At 45.0% G+C, this 16248-nt stretch overlaps 2 protein-coding genes across 6 annotated transcripts; one reads left to right on the forward strand and one right to left on the reverse strand.

The window, feature by feature from the left end:
• The first annotated feature begins 4710 nt into the window (after window positions 1–4710).
• On the forward strand, window positions 4711–11944 carry ncaph2 (non-SMC condensin II complex, subunit H2). Of its 2 annotated transcripts, none has more exons than XM_013273527.2 (20): window positions 4711–4865; window positions 5635–5747; window positions 6162–6263; window positions 6339–6400; window positions 6478–6556; window positions 7535–7591; window positions 7673–7752; window positions 7840–7991; window positions 8108–8241; window positions 8342–8425; window positions 8658–8721; window positions 8796–8897; window positions 8989–9033; window positions 9138–9208; window positions 9353–9464; window positions 9545–9637; window positions 9739–9788; window positions 9994–10095; window positions 10185–10334; window positions 11750–11944. In XM_013273527.2, the coding sequence occupies exons 2-20, from the start codon at window positions 5640–5642 to the stop codon at window positions 11870–11872; spliced, it is 1770 nt and encodes a 589-aa protein (XP_013128981.1). In that variant the 5' UTR covers window positions 4711–4865; window positions 5635–5639; the 3' UTR covers window positions 11873–11944. The 2 variants fall into 2 exon arrangements, with proteins under 2 accessions (XP_013128981.1, XP_025755377.1); XM_025899592.1 differs by having other exon boundaries at window positions 9742–9788.
• sco2 (synthesis of cytochrome C oxidase 2) lies at window positions 11238–14470 on the reverse strand. Of its 4 annotated transcripts, none has more exons than XM_025899595.1 (3): window positions 14452–14470; window positions 14240–14370; window positions 11238–13507 (listed from the first exon to the last, which is right to left on the reverse strand). In XM_025899595.1, the coding sequence occupies exon 3, from the start codon at window positions 13493–13495 to the stop codon at window positions 12677–12679; it is 819 nt and encodes a 272-aa protein (XP_025755380.1). In that variant the 5' UTR covers window positions 13496–13507; window positions 14240–14370; window positions 14452–14470; the 3' UTR covers window positions 11238–12676. The 4 variants fall into 4 exon arrangements, with proteins under 4 accessions (XP_025755380.1, XP_019202643.1, XP_019202642.1 ...); XM_019347098.2 differs by lacking the exons at window positions 14240–14370; window positions 14452–14470 and adding exons at window positions 13925–13985; window positions 14106–14225; XM_019347097.2 differs by lacking the exon at window positions 14452–14470 and having other exon boundaries at window positions 11238–13504; window positions 14240–14437.
• Window positions 14471–16248: the final 1778 nt, after the last annotated feature.

Below are 16248 nucleotides of genomic sequence, written 5' to 3' on the forward strand. Positions count from 1 at the left end.
AGCCATCTGATCTTTATCAGAGTCCACAAAGATCCAATCAGAGCATCAGATCACTGTGATGAAGGCGTCACCTGCATGTGTCTTTGTTTCATTCCGAATCATCTGCTGATTAAACAGATCAGACCGTGTTCACTACAGCACGCCCATTTTCCACGAGTAAACAGCGCTGCTGATGTCTCACAGCAGCTGGACCACCACCCGAGGTTCTCCCAGTCTGGTGGATTTGTGGTTGCTGGTGTGCTTTCTGGTTTCAGGTGTTCTCCTGGAAGTGAGTAGAGTGTGAGGATCTGCTCTCTCTGCTCTCTCTGTGTTAAGCTGAGGTATTACAGGATTACAGGTAATACCCATCAAGCTTTGCTGTTCCACACACACACACATATACACACATACATTCCCGTTTATGTGTTTGGAGAGGACCTTGTGACCCTCTGAGCCACATCTGAATCTAATAAATCAGTGTTTTTCTGTTTGAGGTCATTTCAATGCAAAGAGTGGACTGTGCTGTTTTTGAATGTCTATATGAATAATAAGAGCTTTCAGTGTCAGTTTGATGATGAAGAATTAGCCACACCGCCCTTCTTCTTTAATTAGTGAATGAATGCTGTTTAAGGAAATGTTTGACCGGATAACCATAAAACCAGACTACAGTACAGGACCAGGACCTGGCAGAGTCCCTGTTCTGCTCCACTGGATCTAATCTGTGATTAATGAAACAGAGAAAGAGTCTGAGAGCTTTAGATGTTCCTGAAAGAGGTGCTGGACATTAGGCAGATTTAGGCATCACTGAGAGGACTCTGACACTGATGATGGTACTCATCATGGAGCCTAAAATTTAGCTTTTACTGAGTAACCACAAGATACTAAATGAGCAGAGAGACAAGCAACACGACCAACACCATAAAAATACATGGAGTTGAGTCAGAAACAAGTGAAACAGCTGCTGCTCCCCTCCAACAAGGTTAAACACATTTCTGGATCCTGAGGGTCTGGACCTGGATCAGGCTGTCACACTCCCAGCAGCACCACAGGAGCCTGTTTGTCTTTTAATATATTGTACATTAAAGTACAATGAATTAAAATATTACTGCTCACCTGTGAATAAATGCATCATATGAGAGTCACTGATATAGCTTTGAACCATTTTGTGCTCTGTGATCTGAGATCCCATCACGGCTTAGAGTTGCAGCAAAGTCTGAAACTCACAGACTTCTCTCTGAGGGCTGCCCGGGTTTACTTTCATCCACCTGAGCAACACAACATCCCTTGAGAAACCTCATGCTCTTATTTTGAAAGTTGAATTGCTACTAACGAGTTTCCTGCAGGTAAACTGATGTGAGACTCCTTCTCCGTGTTGGTGGAGGTGGTTCATTTTTACTTTTAGTACTCTGGGGCTGGATTGAGAGGTACCTGCACAACTCCTGCTGCACCTGTGTTTCTGAGAATGTACGCCGTGAGGTCAGCAGCAACAACAGCACGTCTCGGCCAATAGAGTCACACCTTTACCCAATCCTGACAGGCGTCAAAAACAGAGGGTTCTAACGCCTGAGAGGCTCACTGTCGGTTTGAGGAGCTTGTGGTGGTTTCATAAACCATCAGCGCTGCTCCCAGTGGATTGTGGGAGCTAAAAGGGAGGGAGGGGACCAGTGACCCGTGCTGTCATCCAATCTCACGGCTGCTCGCTGAGACCTGGAAATTGGGGTGAAAAAGGGGAGCGGGTTTAACCCTGATGGGTTTTTCCAGCCAATCAGCATGCCTGACGGGAGAGTCGTGACCTCAGCATTCTCATATTCATCTGCACGCGGTCAGTTTGAGCCATTCAAGGCAGCTGATGTATGTGACTGCAGTGAGGAAGATGTGAAACACACACACAATAATACACGGGGGGGGCCACCACGGAGGGGCAGAGGTGCAGATTATCCGATTGGACCGTGATAATACTCTCTAGAAACTTCACCATCTGTACGCTTGTGCTTCACACTTCCAGTGTAAGGACCAAGTCTTCACACAAGTGTTTCCCGTTTCCCTCATTTACTTCCTGTCTTATTTTGAAGGGTAGCTCCTCGAGTGATTTGTGGTGTTTTTATGTCTTCTTCCTGTCCTGGTTTTTGGCTGTGACTGAGTTCACCTCTTCCTTGTTATCCTCCCTGTGCTGTTCGTATTCCAACAAAACACAAAAAGAAGAAGAAGAGACTGAAACTTTGGAGTCAAAGGTCAACATTTAAACCCAAAACACAGAAAATACTTCAGTGATGTACAAGTACATTACACTTGAGTAAAAGTGCTCAGTTACACCACTGATCCCATCCATGCTCTTTTCCAATGGGAATTAAATTAACAGGACTGACGTCCAATGGCATGCCACGGGTGTGTGTGCTCTCACCCTGCACAGACTTCTTAACTGAAAATTTTGTTTTAACAGAGTCCATTCACAGAACTGTTCCAGCAGTAATCAGAGTACAGCGGGCATACCGTTGGTGTAACCTCTGAGGAGGAGGAGCGTGCTGATCTTCACTCCACTCACTCGCTGAGATTCACACCTCCTCATTACCTCATACCACTCGCTCCGCTGTCTCTGACATCCATGGCAGGTGTTTGGAGGTCAGAGGTGCAGACTCCTCCTCCTGCTGTGGAACGTGTTCTAGATACCAGACTGTATATTTAAGATGGACATGATGTAACCCTTGAGTTTCTGGTGAATTACCAGCAGCCTGTGTCACCATCCACCTGTCAGTCACAGAGGCCACGCCCATAACAATGCAGGGTGGGAGCCTCTGGTGGAAGTTAGAGGAACTGCAGCTGTTCAGGTTAACGTGCTGTGAACTCTTAATGATTATTATTATAATGCTGATTAGATTTACTTGTGTGCTGACACCATGAGTTATCAGGTGATGTGCACACGGAGGTGTTTGTGGGGGCGGAGTCTCTGTGCTCACTGTTGCTACGGGTGTGATGGAGCGCAGCAGGCAAATATGACTGTGACACATGGCTCAGCTTCACCTGCAGCTGAGTCCAGGATGTTCTGCTGCAGAGTCACACCTTCCTCTGACAGACGCTCTGTGTTATTAGCCAAAGACTGTATGTAAAGGATGGCTGTGCGCCACAGCAGCGCTACCTGTTAGTCTGTAGCTTTTCTGAGACATTTTGTGTTGGGCTAAGAATGGCGTGCAGCTGCTGGCATTTCAGTAATCTGTTGGCGCTCCAGTGGAAGAGATAAACGATGAAGAGGAGCGCAGTGCGATGGGGATGGGGTGTTGCTGGGAAACCTCTGCGTGCATTGTTTTCTCTGAGTTTATCAGAGGAGTATTCTTCATAATCACATGTGGCCAGATGTTTTCCACAAGTGTTCCTCCTGAGCCGTGACGACGTTTGCGTCCTTTGTCGTCTTGTCTCTGTTGGGAAAGTAAAACAGTGGGACTCCCAAGCAGCATGTACACCTCTGAGGAGGAAAGACAAGGAGGAGGAGGAGGGCGTCGTCTCCTGGATTAGAAATCCGGCTGTTTAAATTAGGAGTGTTAAATTTAGGTTCTGCTGCCCCGTCATCCTCCTCTCAGAGGCATTAATTACAGCTGTCCTCTCAGACTAATAATACTCACTAATGCTGCTGCAGGAGGAAGAGGAGGCTTCCTGAGACCCAGCATCATCATCATCATCATCATTGCTTCTTAATGACATCACCTGCTGTTTTTGTAAATAAAGTTTTATTAAATCACAAAGAATAACTGGTTTCATGTGTGGAGGAAGAGTCACACACACACACACACACACACACACACACTCTGAGGACGACCTGAAATCAGATCTGTGTGCAGAGGAAATCTCATCATGTTTCCATCTGCAGATATGATTTGTGATGGTCAGAGTTCAGACCACGGTGTGCTTCCGATGATGTCACGGCACACGGCTGCATGGCTCCGCTCACTGCTTGTTTTGTTTCATGCCCAGGTAGTCAACATTTAAACTCTATCAGGTCGAACCAAGATGATCATATTTTTATGTGTCCTTCACATGGCTTTGATTGTCTGCACGAGGGCTTTTATTCTGAAAGTTAGCCAGATACTCGATACTCTTCCTGCCCTCCTCACCTGTTGGTGGATTGCGAGTGTGGTCTGGAGCAGGAGTTTCAGGCTCAGAGGAGAGCAGAGACCTCCCTCAGTGCACTTCCTACTCCACAGGGGGCGTTCTCAAGCTGCAGACTTGTTCATGGTGTTCGCATTGAGCACTAGAAGAGTGAGATGAGGAAGAGTACACACATTCACGTCAGTATTACGACTTCTCACTTCATGGTTTTATTTTTTCTAAAAGATTATCCAAACAGCTTGTGATTATTTTTTTTACTTATTACTTAATTGATTATTTATTTTGTTTTTTGTTGTTGCTTTGTTGCTTTAGGATTCTATAACCTTTAACCCTACACTAGTAGTGTAGCACAGGGTTTTATTTAGCTTGTTATCATGTATAAACAAAAATGAAACAGGGGCTTTAAATACTGTGATATTACAAAATAATTCCAATGAATGAATATGGTTTTAGCCTGATATCTGCAGATATAAATATGAAATATGGAGTCCAAATTCTCATTATTTGACTTGGCTTTGCTCTTGCGCTGTTTTGCGCATGTCAAATTATTTGTATTTGTTATAAACGGATCCCAAGGTGCAGGCAGCAGCGCGCCCAGTTTCTTTAAACTGCAACGCTGCCATCTAGCGGCCGGCAGCCTGCATCACACCAAGGCACCGCCAGGGGGCAGCACGCGGAGCTGCTACACAGACAAGAGCAGCGAAGAAGAAATTTAACGCGGGTACTTTGAGTGTTGTGCTAACGGCTACAAACAGTTAGCCCCGGTGTGGCTGAGCTCAGGGTTTTCGGTAAGTTTCTCTCTGATTTTACTCCTTAAACACCGTCGCTGCTTCATGTTAGCGACACCTGCTTATTTTCAGGTATTTCTCTTATAAAAAATGACCAAACTGAGCAGTTAAATGAGCCAAGTGTTCAAGCGCTGACAGCTGCAGTCGCTTAGACGCTCCGCCACACTGCGTTGATAATTCTGACATATCTGAGTTTCATTCGGATTGATGTAAAAATCGACCTCACAGAGGATTAGTTAACACGGTTTACTAAACAGTGGGATGTCCCGGTATATTCGGCGTTAGATTAAGAATAAGTTAATTTGTTAAGTTTATCTTTTAATCACAGGTTTAACTACAGCGATTAAAATAATCACATTTTTGAACGTACTTTGGTTTGATTTCGTTCTTTTTTTATGTCAGTTTTTGCCGCTTTCGCTCGTAGCAATTATCACGCTGTTTAATAGAATTCACAGCTGCGATAACGCAGTTTTGTTTGATTTTGAGGACAGATGAATGCAAAGAGTTCACCATGAAAACTGATAATCGATACTTAAATCGATATGTACAGTCCAGCTGTAGCTCTGCGCTCGGATCAACATTACAGGCTTTTATGAATTTACTATTATATCAAATTTGGGCTGAATGAAAGTCATCTTTGCTTGAGTTTAAAATGAGAGAGTGTTCCATCTGCAACTCAGAGCATTGCAGAGAAACGAGCTGCTTAAAGACGGAGTGATGTTTGAGACCCCGCAGGATTCACAGCCTGTTCTGGTTCTACCTGTTTCAGGTGAGATGGAGTCCACAGAGAGCCGATACGCTCACCTGCTCCAGCCGATCCGAGAGCTCACCAAGAACTGGGAGATCGACCTGGCGTCAGAGCTAAACGACTACTTAGATGAGGTAACCTGAATCCGGTATTCAGATTTATTTTTACCACAGAGGCTCTTACTTTGATAGCTTTCGTCCTCCTTACAAACTGACACGAGACAGCAATATCTGTCTGCATCAAATATGTGGTCCATACCCCAAAACAGGCTCACCTACAGGTTCAGTCTGGCTACCTGGGTTCTTTGTAAAGAGTAAAAGCAGCAGAGAGAGGGTGTCAGTTTTAGCAGTAAGCTCTGCAGTACTTCTAATGCAGACAGAAGAAGACAGAGCTGTAATTGGAAGGTAACAACCACTTTTCAGGCAAATTGCTCTGGGTCCAGCAGCTTCAGGTGATCCACAGAGACACAAACGAGTATCCAGGTGGGATTTCAGTCAGTCACAGCCTGAAGGAGTGAAGCTGAGTAACATCTGTCTGTGTGTCTGCAGCTGGATGACATGTGCATCACCTTTGATGGTGGGAAAACCCGGCTGAACTTCGCAGAGGCTGCGCTGCTCATCCAGGGTTCCGCCTGCATTTACAGCAAGAAGGTGAGCCAAACACAAGTCACATGACCCCGCCCAGGCTGTGATGGAGTCATGTGACGGCATCTGCGTCTGTTTCAGGTGGAGCTGTTGCACAGCCTGGTGTTCCAGACTCTGGAGTACATCAACGACAAGAACAAGAAGTAGGCATGACTCCGCCCACATGCTGGTTTGATTTTCTGCTGTAGGTTCACGCGTTATCTTTGTGCTCTCCCGACAGACGCAACAAGCAGGCAACAGAGTCTCAGGAGGGTGATGGCAGAGCAGCGAGCAGTCATGATGCTGACAACTTGGAGGAGGTAAAAAAAAGACCAGGCAGCTTTTATTAAAGATGGTTCTTTACCTGAGAGAAAACTTCCAGAGTCACATTTCGTCCCTGATTCGATTTTCAGCTTTCATGAGGCTGGTAAAGGCTTCATTCATTTAAACACACTGGCGATAAAGTGCTTTGAGATCTGGATGTTAGACTCAAAAATAAACCGCACCAAGGAAAAGAAGTATAAAATGTTTCTGTTCAAAAAAACTAATTCAAAACTGATAGCTGACATTTTTTTATAGACTTCAAAGAAAGTCTATGAAACATGTTTTCAGAGGTGATTTAAAGGAAGCACCTGACTCTGTGAGCCTGGTGTCATTAGCCTGCTTGCTCCAGAGCCAAGGTCTTCTTTAACCCTCAGAGACTGCAGAGTGAGCCGAGCTGTAGAAACAATCCGGTCCTGGAGCAGACAGGAAGTCAGGGTCAGCTGGAACTGAAGCGTCTGAGGTCACTGAGTGTGAAGCTGTTTGGGTGAAAATGTGGCATCTGTGTTCAAGAATATAAACAGCAAGTTACAGGGGACCTGGAGCAAGCCCTGAGGTACCCCTCAGGTAACGTGAGTTAGCAGGGGAGAATGAAAGCAGGCACAGAGTCAAGGTTTTACTGTTACAGCCATTCTCTAACAATGCTCACAGGGCGTTCGGGGTTACATAGTCACTTCATTCAGTCACTGGCCATATCATATTCAAAAAATTAGAACCTTAAATGTAAAATATTCTTTATCGTGATCATTAATTATTTTATTTTAATTATTTATTATTAATGATCTAGATTTTTCAGTTTCAACCTTTAATCATAAAATATAAAATAAACATTGACCTCAAATTTTCACAGAAATTCTTTTTAAATATATATTGTGTCATTTTTGCCTTTTTATTTTTCCTCCTTTTTTGTAACTCTTTATCCTGTCGAAGTCAGTTGTGCTCAGGTGTAAATGAGTAACATCATTTGTGTCCTTCAGTTTTCTGTGTTGGACCTGGAAGGGTCGGACCGATCTGAGAAATCTGATTCCAACACGGTGAGTTTGATTCTCTGAGGTCAGTTTACCTGCAGCTCGTTCTGGCCTCTGACCTCTGCCTGTGACCTCTGACCTATGCAGACTGTGGACGTGTCGCCTCTTCCTCCTGAGTCTCTGATTGCACCTGAAACCCACGAGAAGAAGAAACTGCCTCTCATCAGGTCAGTGATCTCGCACAGCAACTAAATGAGAGCTAATCCCCGCTCCCCCATGATGAGGTCTCACCTGGTGCTGTGCCTGTGTGTCAGTGTGAAAGGTGAGATCCTGTGCAGTCAGAAGGACTTCAGGATCAACCTGTTTGTCCCAGGTGAGGGCGACATGATCCTGCTCACATTCAGATCAGTTGCTTCCACTTCCCTGGCTCACAGTGACTCCGCTCAACTAGAGACCCAGCCCCCAGGTACACCTCACCTCACCTGTTCAGTCCTTCATGACACATTTCCTCCTGCTTTTCTTCCTTTTTTTTTTTTCTTCTTGACTTTCACTACTTTGGTTTCTGATTTTTGACTGCCTCAGATGCTGTGGTTCCAGTGGATGCTGAAATGGGCAGAGCTGATGCTGAGGAGGGTGGAGGAGATGCAGCAGACGATTTCCTCCCCTTAGAGTTGGACAACATGGAGCAGGAGGAGGAGCATGTGGACAGATTGCAGGTGGAGGAGATTTCATCTGTTAGAATCACAGAACAGTTTCAGCCACCACCTTTTCATCTTCTTTTTCTTGTGTAACTTCAGTGTCGTTGGTATGTTTCAGGCTCCGAGTGATGGTCGGATGATCCGAGAGAGGCAACAGCTGGAACCCAACAAACCGAGGAGAGAGGAGCCAGTTCCTCCTGCTGTATGTTAATCTCCTTTAATCCCCCAGATTGCAGCTCAGTGTTCGCTACAGGAGCGTTTATTTTCCTCTAGTCAAAAATCTCACAAACATAAAGCACAACAGTGCTTTTATTTTGAAAAAATGAGTTTTCATAAAGCTCCGGTTACTCATTTTGTTTTCTAACTAGATTCATTAAATTTTACCTTTTTACTAGAACTTCATTATGAAACATCTTTGTGTTTTTTTTCTTCAGGTGAATGTTTGGGCGTTCCATGACCCATACGCCATGCTTGAGGAGGACAAACCGCTGAAACCAGGTAACCATGGGGACCGTGTGGCGTGTTTCAGTGTTCAGTCTGCTGGCGCTCACAGAGTTTTGTGTCTTCTGCAGGAAAGTGCTACAGAGTTCCCGACGGGCTGGATGACTGCGGGAAGAGGAAAAGGAAACGAGCCGCTTTCCTTCAGGACTTCAGAAGCTGGTTCAGAGGAACCTGTAAGAACAAACTGCTTGAAGCACTCATGTTCTTCGTGTGGACCCATTATCTGTTAACATGTCACTTCTTGTTTGTGTTTGTTTGTTTCAGTTGACCCTCCAGAGCACAAGTTGAAAAATGGACCCACATTTACAGGTAACAATAGACTGAAAACGTTTCTGTTCAGAAAAAAGACTTTTAATCTGAAGATTTGAATTTATACTTCCTGTTAAATGAAGCTGAGACTTCCTGTTTTTCAGACCTCAACTACATCTACCTGAGCACGATCAAAGACAAACTCAAAAATCAGAAGAGGATCAACAGAAGAGCCGTAAGACGCACACACCATCATCCATGCTGACATCACAGTGATGTCAGCAGTGACCTCAGCTGCAGTTCAGGTCGTTTTATCAGGGTCAAACTGCGTTATCGTCAGATTATGACTCATTACTATCACATTTATTATGTCACTCAGGGCGTGACGATGTCTGACGAGGAGCTGAAGAGGACCTTCCTACAGCCAGAGGAGGTGGGGCCTGGTCAACTGGGGGAGGAGCCTGTGGAAGAGTTAAGACAGGACCTGCTGGGTAACAGTCTTAGTGCTGGTCTGAGTTCAGGGTCATAAAAGATGTTTGAGTGTGTTAAAGCCTGACATGTCTGTCTGAAGGTGGGGATGATGACGCCTCGGACAACGAGCACGACATGTTTCCCGATGACATCCCAGCCGAGTTTGTGGGTGGACCGGAGCACATTTCACCTGGTAAAATGCTTCAGATTCAGACTGAAGCTGATCGATCAGTTCAGTATCGATACATGAACAGTGGAACGTGTGTAATGATCTGATGTTGTTTGTGTCCGCAGAAGCTCACCGAGATGAACTCAGTTATGAGGATCTGGTGAAGCTGCGAGTGGTCAGTTATCAATACTATTATCTTCATGTATGTTCAGTACATTCTGATCAGATTTTTAATACTTGGAGCCTGTAAGGTTTGTTCCTACTGCTAGAAGCTACCCGTGATCAGAAAAATCAAACTACTTATAAATCCATCATGAAGAAGGTGAAACTTTTATTTTGAATAGCAGGAAGTTGATTAATCCTTTGTGTGTGGGATTTAGGAGCAGCTAGTGGTAAACAGTCGTGGCTACACTCAGGAGACAGCGCTGTCTCGGCGGGTCAAAGACTGGGAGGAGAAGATCCGCCCTGAGTTGGCACTGCAGGTAAAACCTGCTGAGCCCGGTCCGGCAAATTAACCCCGATTCTGACTCAAACCCCTTCTGACTCTAAACCCCGCCTCTCCATTTTCCAGGAGGAACGCCCAGCATTTGACATCCATGATTATGGAGACCGCATCGTGAGAGCGCTGAGCAGCGTTGGATGCCGCAGAACGTTTGCAGCCATCGTTCATGGTCTAGACAACTTTGAAGCCTCAAAGTACCTGCTGGCCTCCCTGCAGCTGGTAAAACACCTGCACAAACATTAGCGATCAAACAATAACAGCAGCGAGATCACACACATCAGACCACACTTACTTTAATGATCTGAGCACGCTCAAATCCAAAGGAGGCATTTTGCGCATTTTGTGACTAGTTTTGCCCAAACAGTGAGCGTTACCTGCTCCAGTCAGGGACGTAATCAAATGATGGTGAATTCTCTAAAAAGCATAAACAATAAACTGCAGCATTGATACGTTAATATGGTGTCGTAGTTACGGCTCTGCACTCACATAGTTCGGTACAATGATGAGCGCAGCGCTGCAGATGTTTAACATTCTATTGCTGACTGTTTCCTGATGAGGTCCTCCCATCTAACTGAATAAAACAACATGTTTGGTCCAATCAGTGTCAAATAGGAGCTTTTAGCGTAGGACCACATAAAATGGCCAGGCTTTATGCAGAAGTAGATGATGTCACCATGTCCTTTTATATACAGTCTGTGTTTAGACCCACTTCAGTATTAGCGCTGGGTATCGTCACTGATTTCTATAACTGATTGGATTCAATTTAATTTAGACTCAAAAATAGTTTGATTCTGATATTTTATCAGTACATATACATATTTATATCTATGTATAAAAACAAAGCTGACACTTGTGAGAATTCATCAGAGGTGGTCTCTGAATACACAGAGACAGCTGTGCAGGAAGTGTGATTTTTTTTTTTTTTTTTTTTTTTATTGTGGTGGGTGCAAAAGAGGGAATTCATGTTTTTCAAACAGAGCATAGTTTGGATCTTTTGCTGCTGGTTCAGTGAATTTTGGTCAGAGTGACGAAACCTGCAGCTTCAGAACTAGTGTGATGTCAGCCTTCAGCACCGACAGCATGTCCACATGTGAGCCGTTTACCTGCTCTCATTTGCAGTGGTTGAAATAGTTTTGTGAGCTTTAACCTGAGATTCTGGCGTTTCTAGCAAAATACATTTATTTAAAAATAGATTCAGAATTTAATGAATTGATGCATTATTCAAACTAAAATCGATTAAAATAGGAAAATTGATTTTTTTTTTTTTTTTTTAACCCACCCCTATGGAGCATAGCTGTGTTCATTCCAGTGAACACCAAGGTGTGTGTTTAGGGCTTTTACTGTGAAAAAGGTAAGGACAGGAAACTGGATCAGTCTGATGGTTTTATTCTGAAGTTTTATTTTGAAAATCCTCCATGACAGAAGTGCTTTTATTTCTTTAAATCCTCTGAGCTGATTAAAGACAGACGAGAGTCTGATGAGCTCGCTGATCAATAACAGAACAGCTGTCTGATCACTTTATTGATCAGTGACACCGTCAGAAGGTTTAAAGTCTGTTCTGATGAGTCTACACTTCCTGTCAATATATGGCTGCAGCTGATTGGTTGCTGATCACAACTCTCTACCCCCTGCAGGCAAATGACTACACGGTGGAGATCGACAGTTGCGCTGATTTGGAGGGAAGTTTGGACACAATGGCTCTGACTCTACTGAGCACGCACAGAGCGACGGACAGATTTGACACGCTGAAGGCCTGAATGCAGCACAAGCCGCTCTGATATCAAATGTAATGTTTAATCAGTTTTTGTAATAAAATGTTTGTCACTCTTTCTGCACTCTCTGTGTCTGTGGGGAAAATCTGATGGTAACAAGAAGCCAAAAAACAAAAACGCACAGCCTTCTAGCGAGAACCTGTCTGTCACTCACGCTTCATTAAAGTCTACCATAATATAACTTGTTTCCACAGCAACATTACAGCTGATCATCCCTATCGCTGACCTGTTCACTGGAATCGGCGAGGTCCTCACACCCTGAGGCCAATCTGACCTTTGAAATATGAAAACTGACGCTTTCTCAGAGAGCATGTCCCACTGCCATTTATGTGACAGACTGGAGAAAATGTCCTAGCATGCACTTCTTCCAGCTGTAAACACACTTCATCCACACTGAGCAGGTCAGTCACGAGCAAGAGAGAAGTAAACTTAACCCGATAAACATGTCAGCTCCACATGGTAGCAGTCAGACTGTTTCATTTGCCTGAGGAACACGAAGTCTGTCCAGGTGTCACCAGAGGAACACCTTAAACAGGAAATCTGTGTGTGTTCCTCTCCTGACACCTGGCCACACACACTGAAACCACCAGGCTGAGACAGGAAGTGAGACGGCATGCTCTCCGGATTTTCACATTGTTATTATCGACAAACTTTCACTTCAAACACGTTTACAGTCCTGTGTTACCATGGAGAAGTGTCCCGTTTTAGGACAGGAAGCAGTTTATCCTCCAGTGGTGAGTTAGGGTTGTTATGAAAACAGTCTGTAATTGGTTGCTATATAGCCGGCGCTCACAGCGCGGCATAGTTTTTGATGTGTTTGCGGACGCTGTCAGCAATCTGCTCAGCGCTCTTCATCCTGTTGTAGTAGTCGAGAAAGAGGCCATCAGGGCTGACAAGGTAGATCAGGATGGTGTGGTCCACGATGTAGTCACCGTCCTCATCTTTGGGCCCGGCGCTGGCGTACACTCTGTAGTCCCGCCCTGCGTGCTTCACCTCCTCGACCGTCCCCGTCAGCCCGACCAGCCGGGGATGGAAGTCTTTCACGTAGCGGGCAAGCGCCGCCTCGTCGTCCCGCTCTGGGTCCACAGTAATAAAAAGGGGCTGCACCGGCGGCAGCGAAGTGTCGCGGTCCAGCGTCGCCACGACAGTGCTCAGCTTTTCCAGCTCGTCAGGGCAGATGTCAGGGCAGTGTGTGAAGCCAAAGTACAGCAGCACCCAGTTGCCCAGGAAGTCCCTCTTTGTCCGACGGCACCCCGTGTGGTCCATGAGGCTGAAGGTGCCCTGCCCCAGCGCCACCTGCCGCAGCTGCTCCACCCGCTGCTGCCGCAGCTTCTGCTGCTTCTCTGAGTGCACAAACCACCACACACCCAGCAGCCCACCGCCGAACAACAGCGTAACCAGCAGCCGAGTCCGCAGCTTCATTTTAGCCGCTACTGACGCCGACGAGTCCCGATCACCAGAGAGGAAGCGAGCCTGAGGGAGCCTGTCCTGCGGTGCTAGCCGCCACCTCGAACTCAGCACCGCCGAAGACACAAACGTCCTCCGGAGGTTCTGCAGGAGGGCCGCTCCTCCTCGCAGGTCACCCATGATGCACCGCAGCCCCAACATCTCCAACACCTGCTATAACACAGGAAGACCAGATTATTTTATCATATTATTTATTATGATCATTAATCTGTCAAATTATTGATTATAAAACATGTTTCACTTGTGTCTATTGTCTATAGATCCGTTTATTTTATTTAAAGTCTGACTTTAGAAACACACTGAAACGTTTAGCTCAAAACATTATTTTAGTTTTAAAAACTTACCAAAATAAAATCCATTATCATCATGTGTTATTATTCGTTTCTGACATTCATAAAATAAATAAATAATTAGTAGTAAATGGAAAATCTTGCCCCCTTTTGGTTTTCGATACACTCATTCTTTTAATCCTCTTTGGGGATTTTTTCTGTTTTGTGAAGTTAAACCCACGTGACACCGCCTTACCTAGACCCCAGACCTTCAGTAACTCTCAGGTGAGTTTGTCCTCACCTGTTACTGTTACTTGTAGTTTATTCGAAGTAAATCCCGGAAGTGTCAGTCTCAACAGCAGCTGATCGCGTCACGACGTTGTTACGTCACAGGACAAATGACGAAAAATTAACACTCAAACACCAGCCGAATAGACCCCCCCACACACACAGCTGATGTCAGGACAGTGTTACAGGAATACCTGGTGACTGAAGGCTAACGAGCACGCGGTTAGCATAAAGCTAACTGAGTGTCAGCTCGGGATAATGCTAATGCACGACCTGCTTTAGCCTCGTGAATTCAGCGAGTTCCGGTAAAAACGAGCCGCGGACTCACCTGTTCACCTTTCAGACGCCACAATAATGTGACCGGTTCCTTCCACACGTTCACGGACACTCCTCCTGCTTCTTCTTCTTCTTCTTCTTCTACGGTGGTTTACCGCAAACATCGAGATGCAGTTCCGCCACCTGCTGGAGTGACGAAGCAGGACTCCTAAAGTTACACCTGCACTTGTCTCCACCTTTAATAAATCGCCTGTGACAACACACCTGAGGTTTTAGTCGTGTGACAGCAACCCAGTAGCCAATCAAGGAAAGGACAGGAACTCCACATGATAGAGATGTAAAGGACACACCTGGTGACAGGTAATCTCCACAACAGCCTCTTCATTCATTCATCATGTTTGTGTAAAATGTCTTTCATGTAATTATCAGCTGTAAGAATGACTTCTTCCTCTGGATGGCGCCGCCCTACAACTGCAGGTGCGCTCCACTTTAATCAAACAAACACCTCGTTCATGTTATCAGGAAATCATACAAAGTCACAACTAACATAATTTATTAAGGCTCCAGCAGTCAGAGCAGCTTTGAGGTAACCTGAGCTCAGAGTTCAAAACTTCACCTGAACGATGAGAACGAAAAAAATCAAGAATTGAAACTCATTAGGTAAAAATACTTATGTTTCATGCTTCCATGATTTCACCTCTGAATAAAATCAGAACGAGCGCTCAGAGGAGATTCTGACTGATCACTCAGGTTTTAACTCGTTTTTTAGGATTTAATGTTTGAAACTGAAAATCATGTTTCACGTGCGTCCTCTGTCCTTCCGTCTCGCGCTGCTCAGCTTCTTCTCTGCTGCGTCGCTCCATGTTTCTTTAATGAGCTCTGTGGGCAGCACAAACCGGCTGAAGCACCACTGAAGAAGAAACCAGGTCACATCGCAGCGCAATGGCGCAAACACACAGCATGCACAGTGCACAGCTGATTTCCCTCTTCTCATTATTATGATTATGATGATGATGACGATGATGATTAATAATAATAATAATAACAATAATAATAATAATAATAATAATAAACATAATTCCAGGTGCTGTAGCGGACAACAGTGGCCCAGTTTCGGGCCTCCTGATTGGCCGGTTCTTTCTGTGCCTGCCTGTGTTTCCTTCCGTTGTCCAATGACGTGAGTGTCAGGTTACCTATGATTCTGACAGTGACCGTGAGGGCTGAAAGCCAGTTTAAAGAGTGCAGCTGAGTGATTTAGAGCCTATATATAACTCTGCAGTGCTGAGCACACAAAGCATCTCTCACTGTGTTTACGTCCTGTTTGCACGTCCACACTAACACAGCCCGTCTACAAACGTCTTTGAGCTTCAGACAGCAGAGACGGTTTAATATTTTGCTCCTTACCAAGTTTCAGACTCTTCAGAGTCATCGTTTAAATGTAGAGTTTCAGATTTACACAAACGTTAATGCAGTTTCTAATAATAATGTGCTCAGTTCGAGCCAAAACATCAGGCTGCCGATGCCGTTTTTTCAACTCTGGGATATCTGTGATGGCACACAGAGGGGGCATCTTTGTCAGACCCGTTAGCTCGTCTCTACTCAGCTCTCGAGGTTCTAACTCCTCACCAGATTAACAGTTTGTTTTCTCAACCTTCACAGCTGTGAGAGGAAGCCAGGCAAGGGGCAGCCAATCAGAGGAAAGCTGCTTTCAGTGGTTCTCCTGAAGGTGGTCCTGCAGTGGTCACACCCTACACCTTTTACCCTTCATGACCATAACAGAGTTTTGTTTTGTTTTTTTAAAAATACAAATTTGTTTGTTTCTATTTATTTCACTCAGTTTGACTCCACCCACCACCTGCTGAGGCCGCCAGGCGGCTCAAGAACTGCTGGTTTTAAGGCAGTTAATACTCACATACTGTTGTTGTTGTTATTATTATAATTATTATTATTATTATTATCAAGAGTTGCTGTTGTGTCATTATGAAGTAAAAGCTCGTCTGTGCTGTATTGCATTTGCTGAATGCGGGTTCAGCGAGGCTGTCACTCACAGAGCTGCTCTCA

The sequence above is a fragment of the Oreochromis niloticus genome, linkage group LG17 (assembly GCF_001858045.2).
Source record: "Oreochromis niloticus isolate F11D_XX linkage group LG17, O_niloticus_UMD_NMBU, whole genome shotgun sequence".
In the NCBI taxonomy this organism is placed as follows: Eukaryota; Metazoa; Chordata; class Actinopteri; order Cichliformes; family Cichlidae; genus Oreochromis; species Oreochromis niloticus.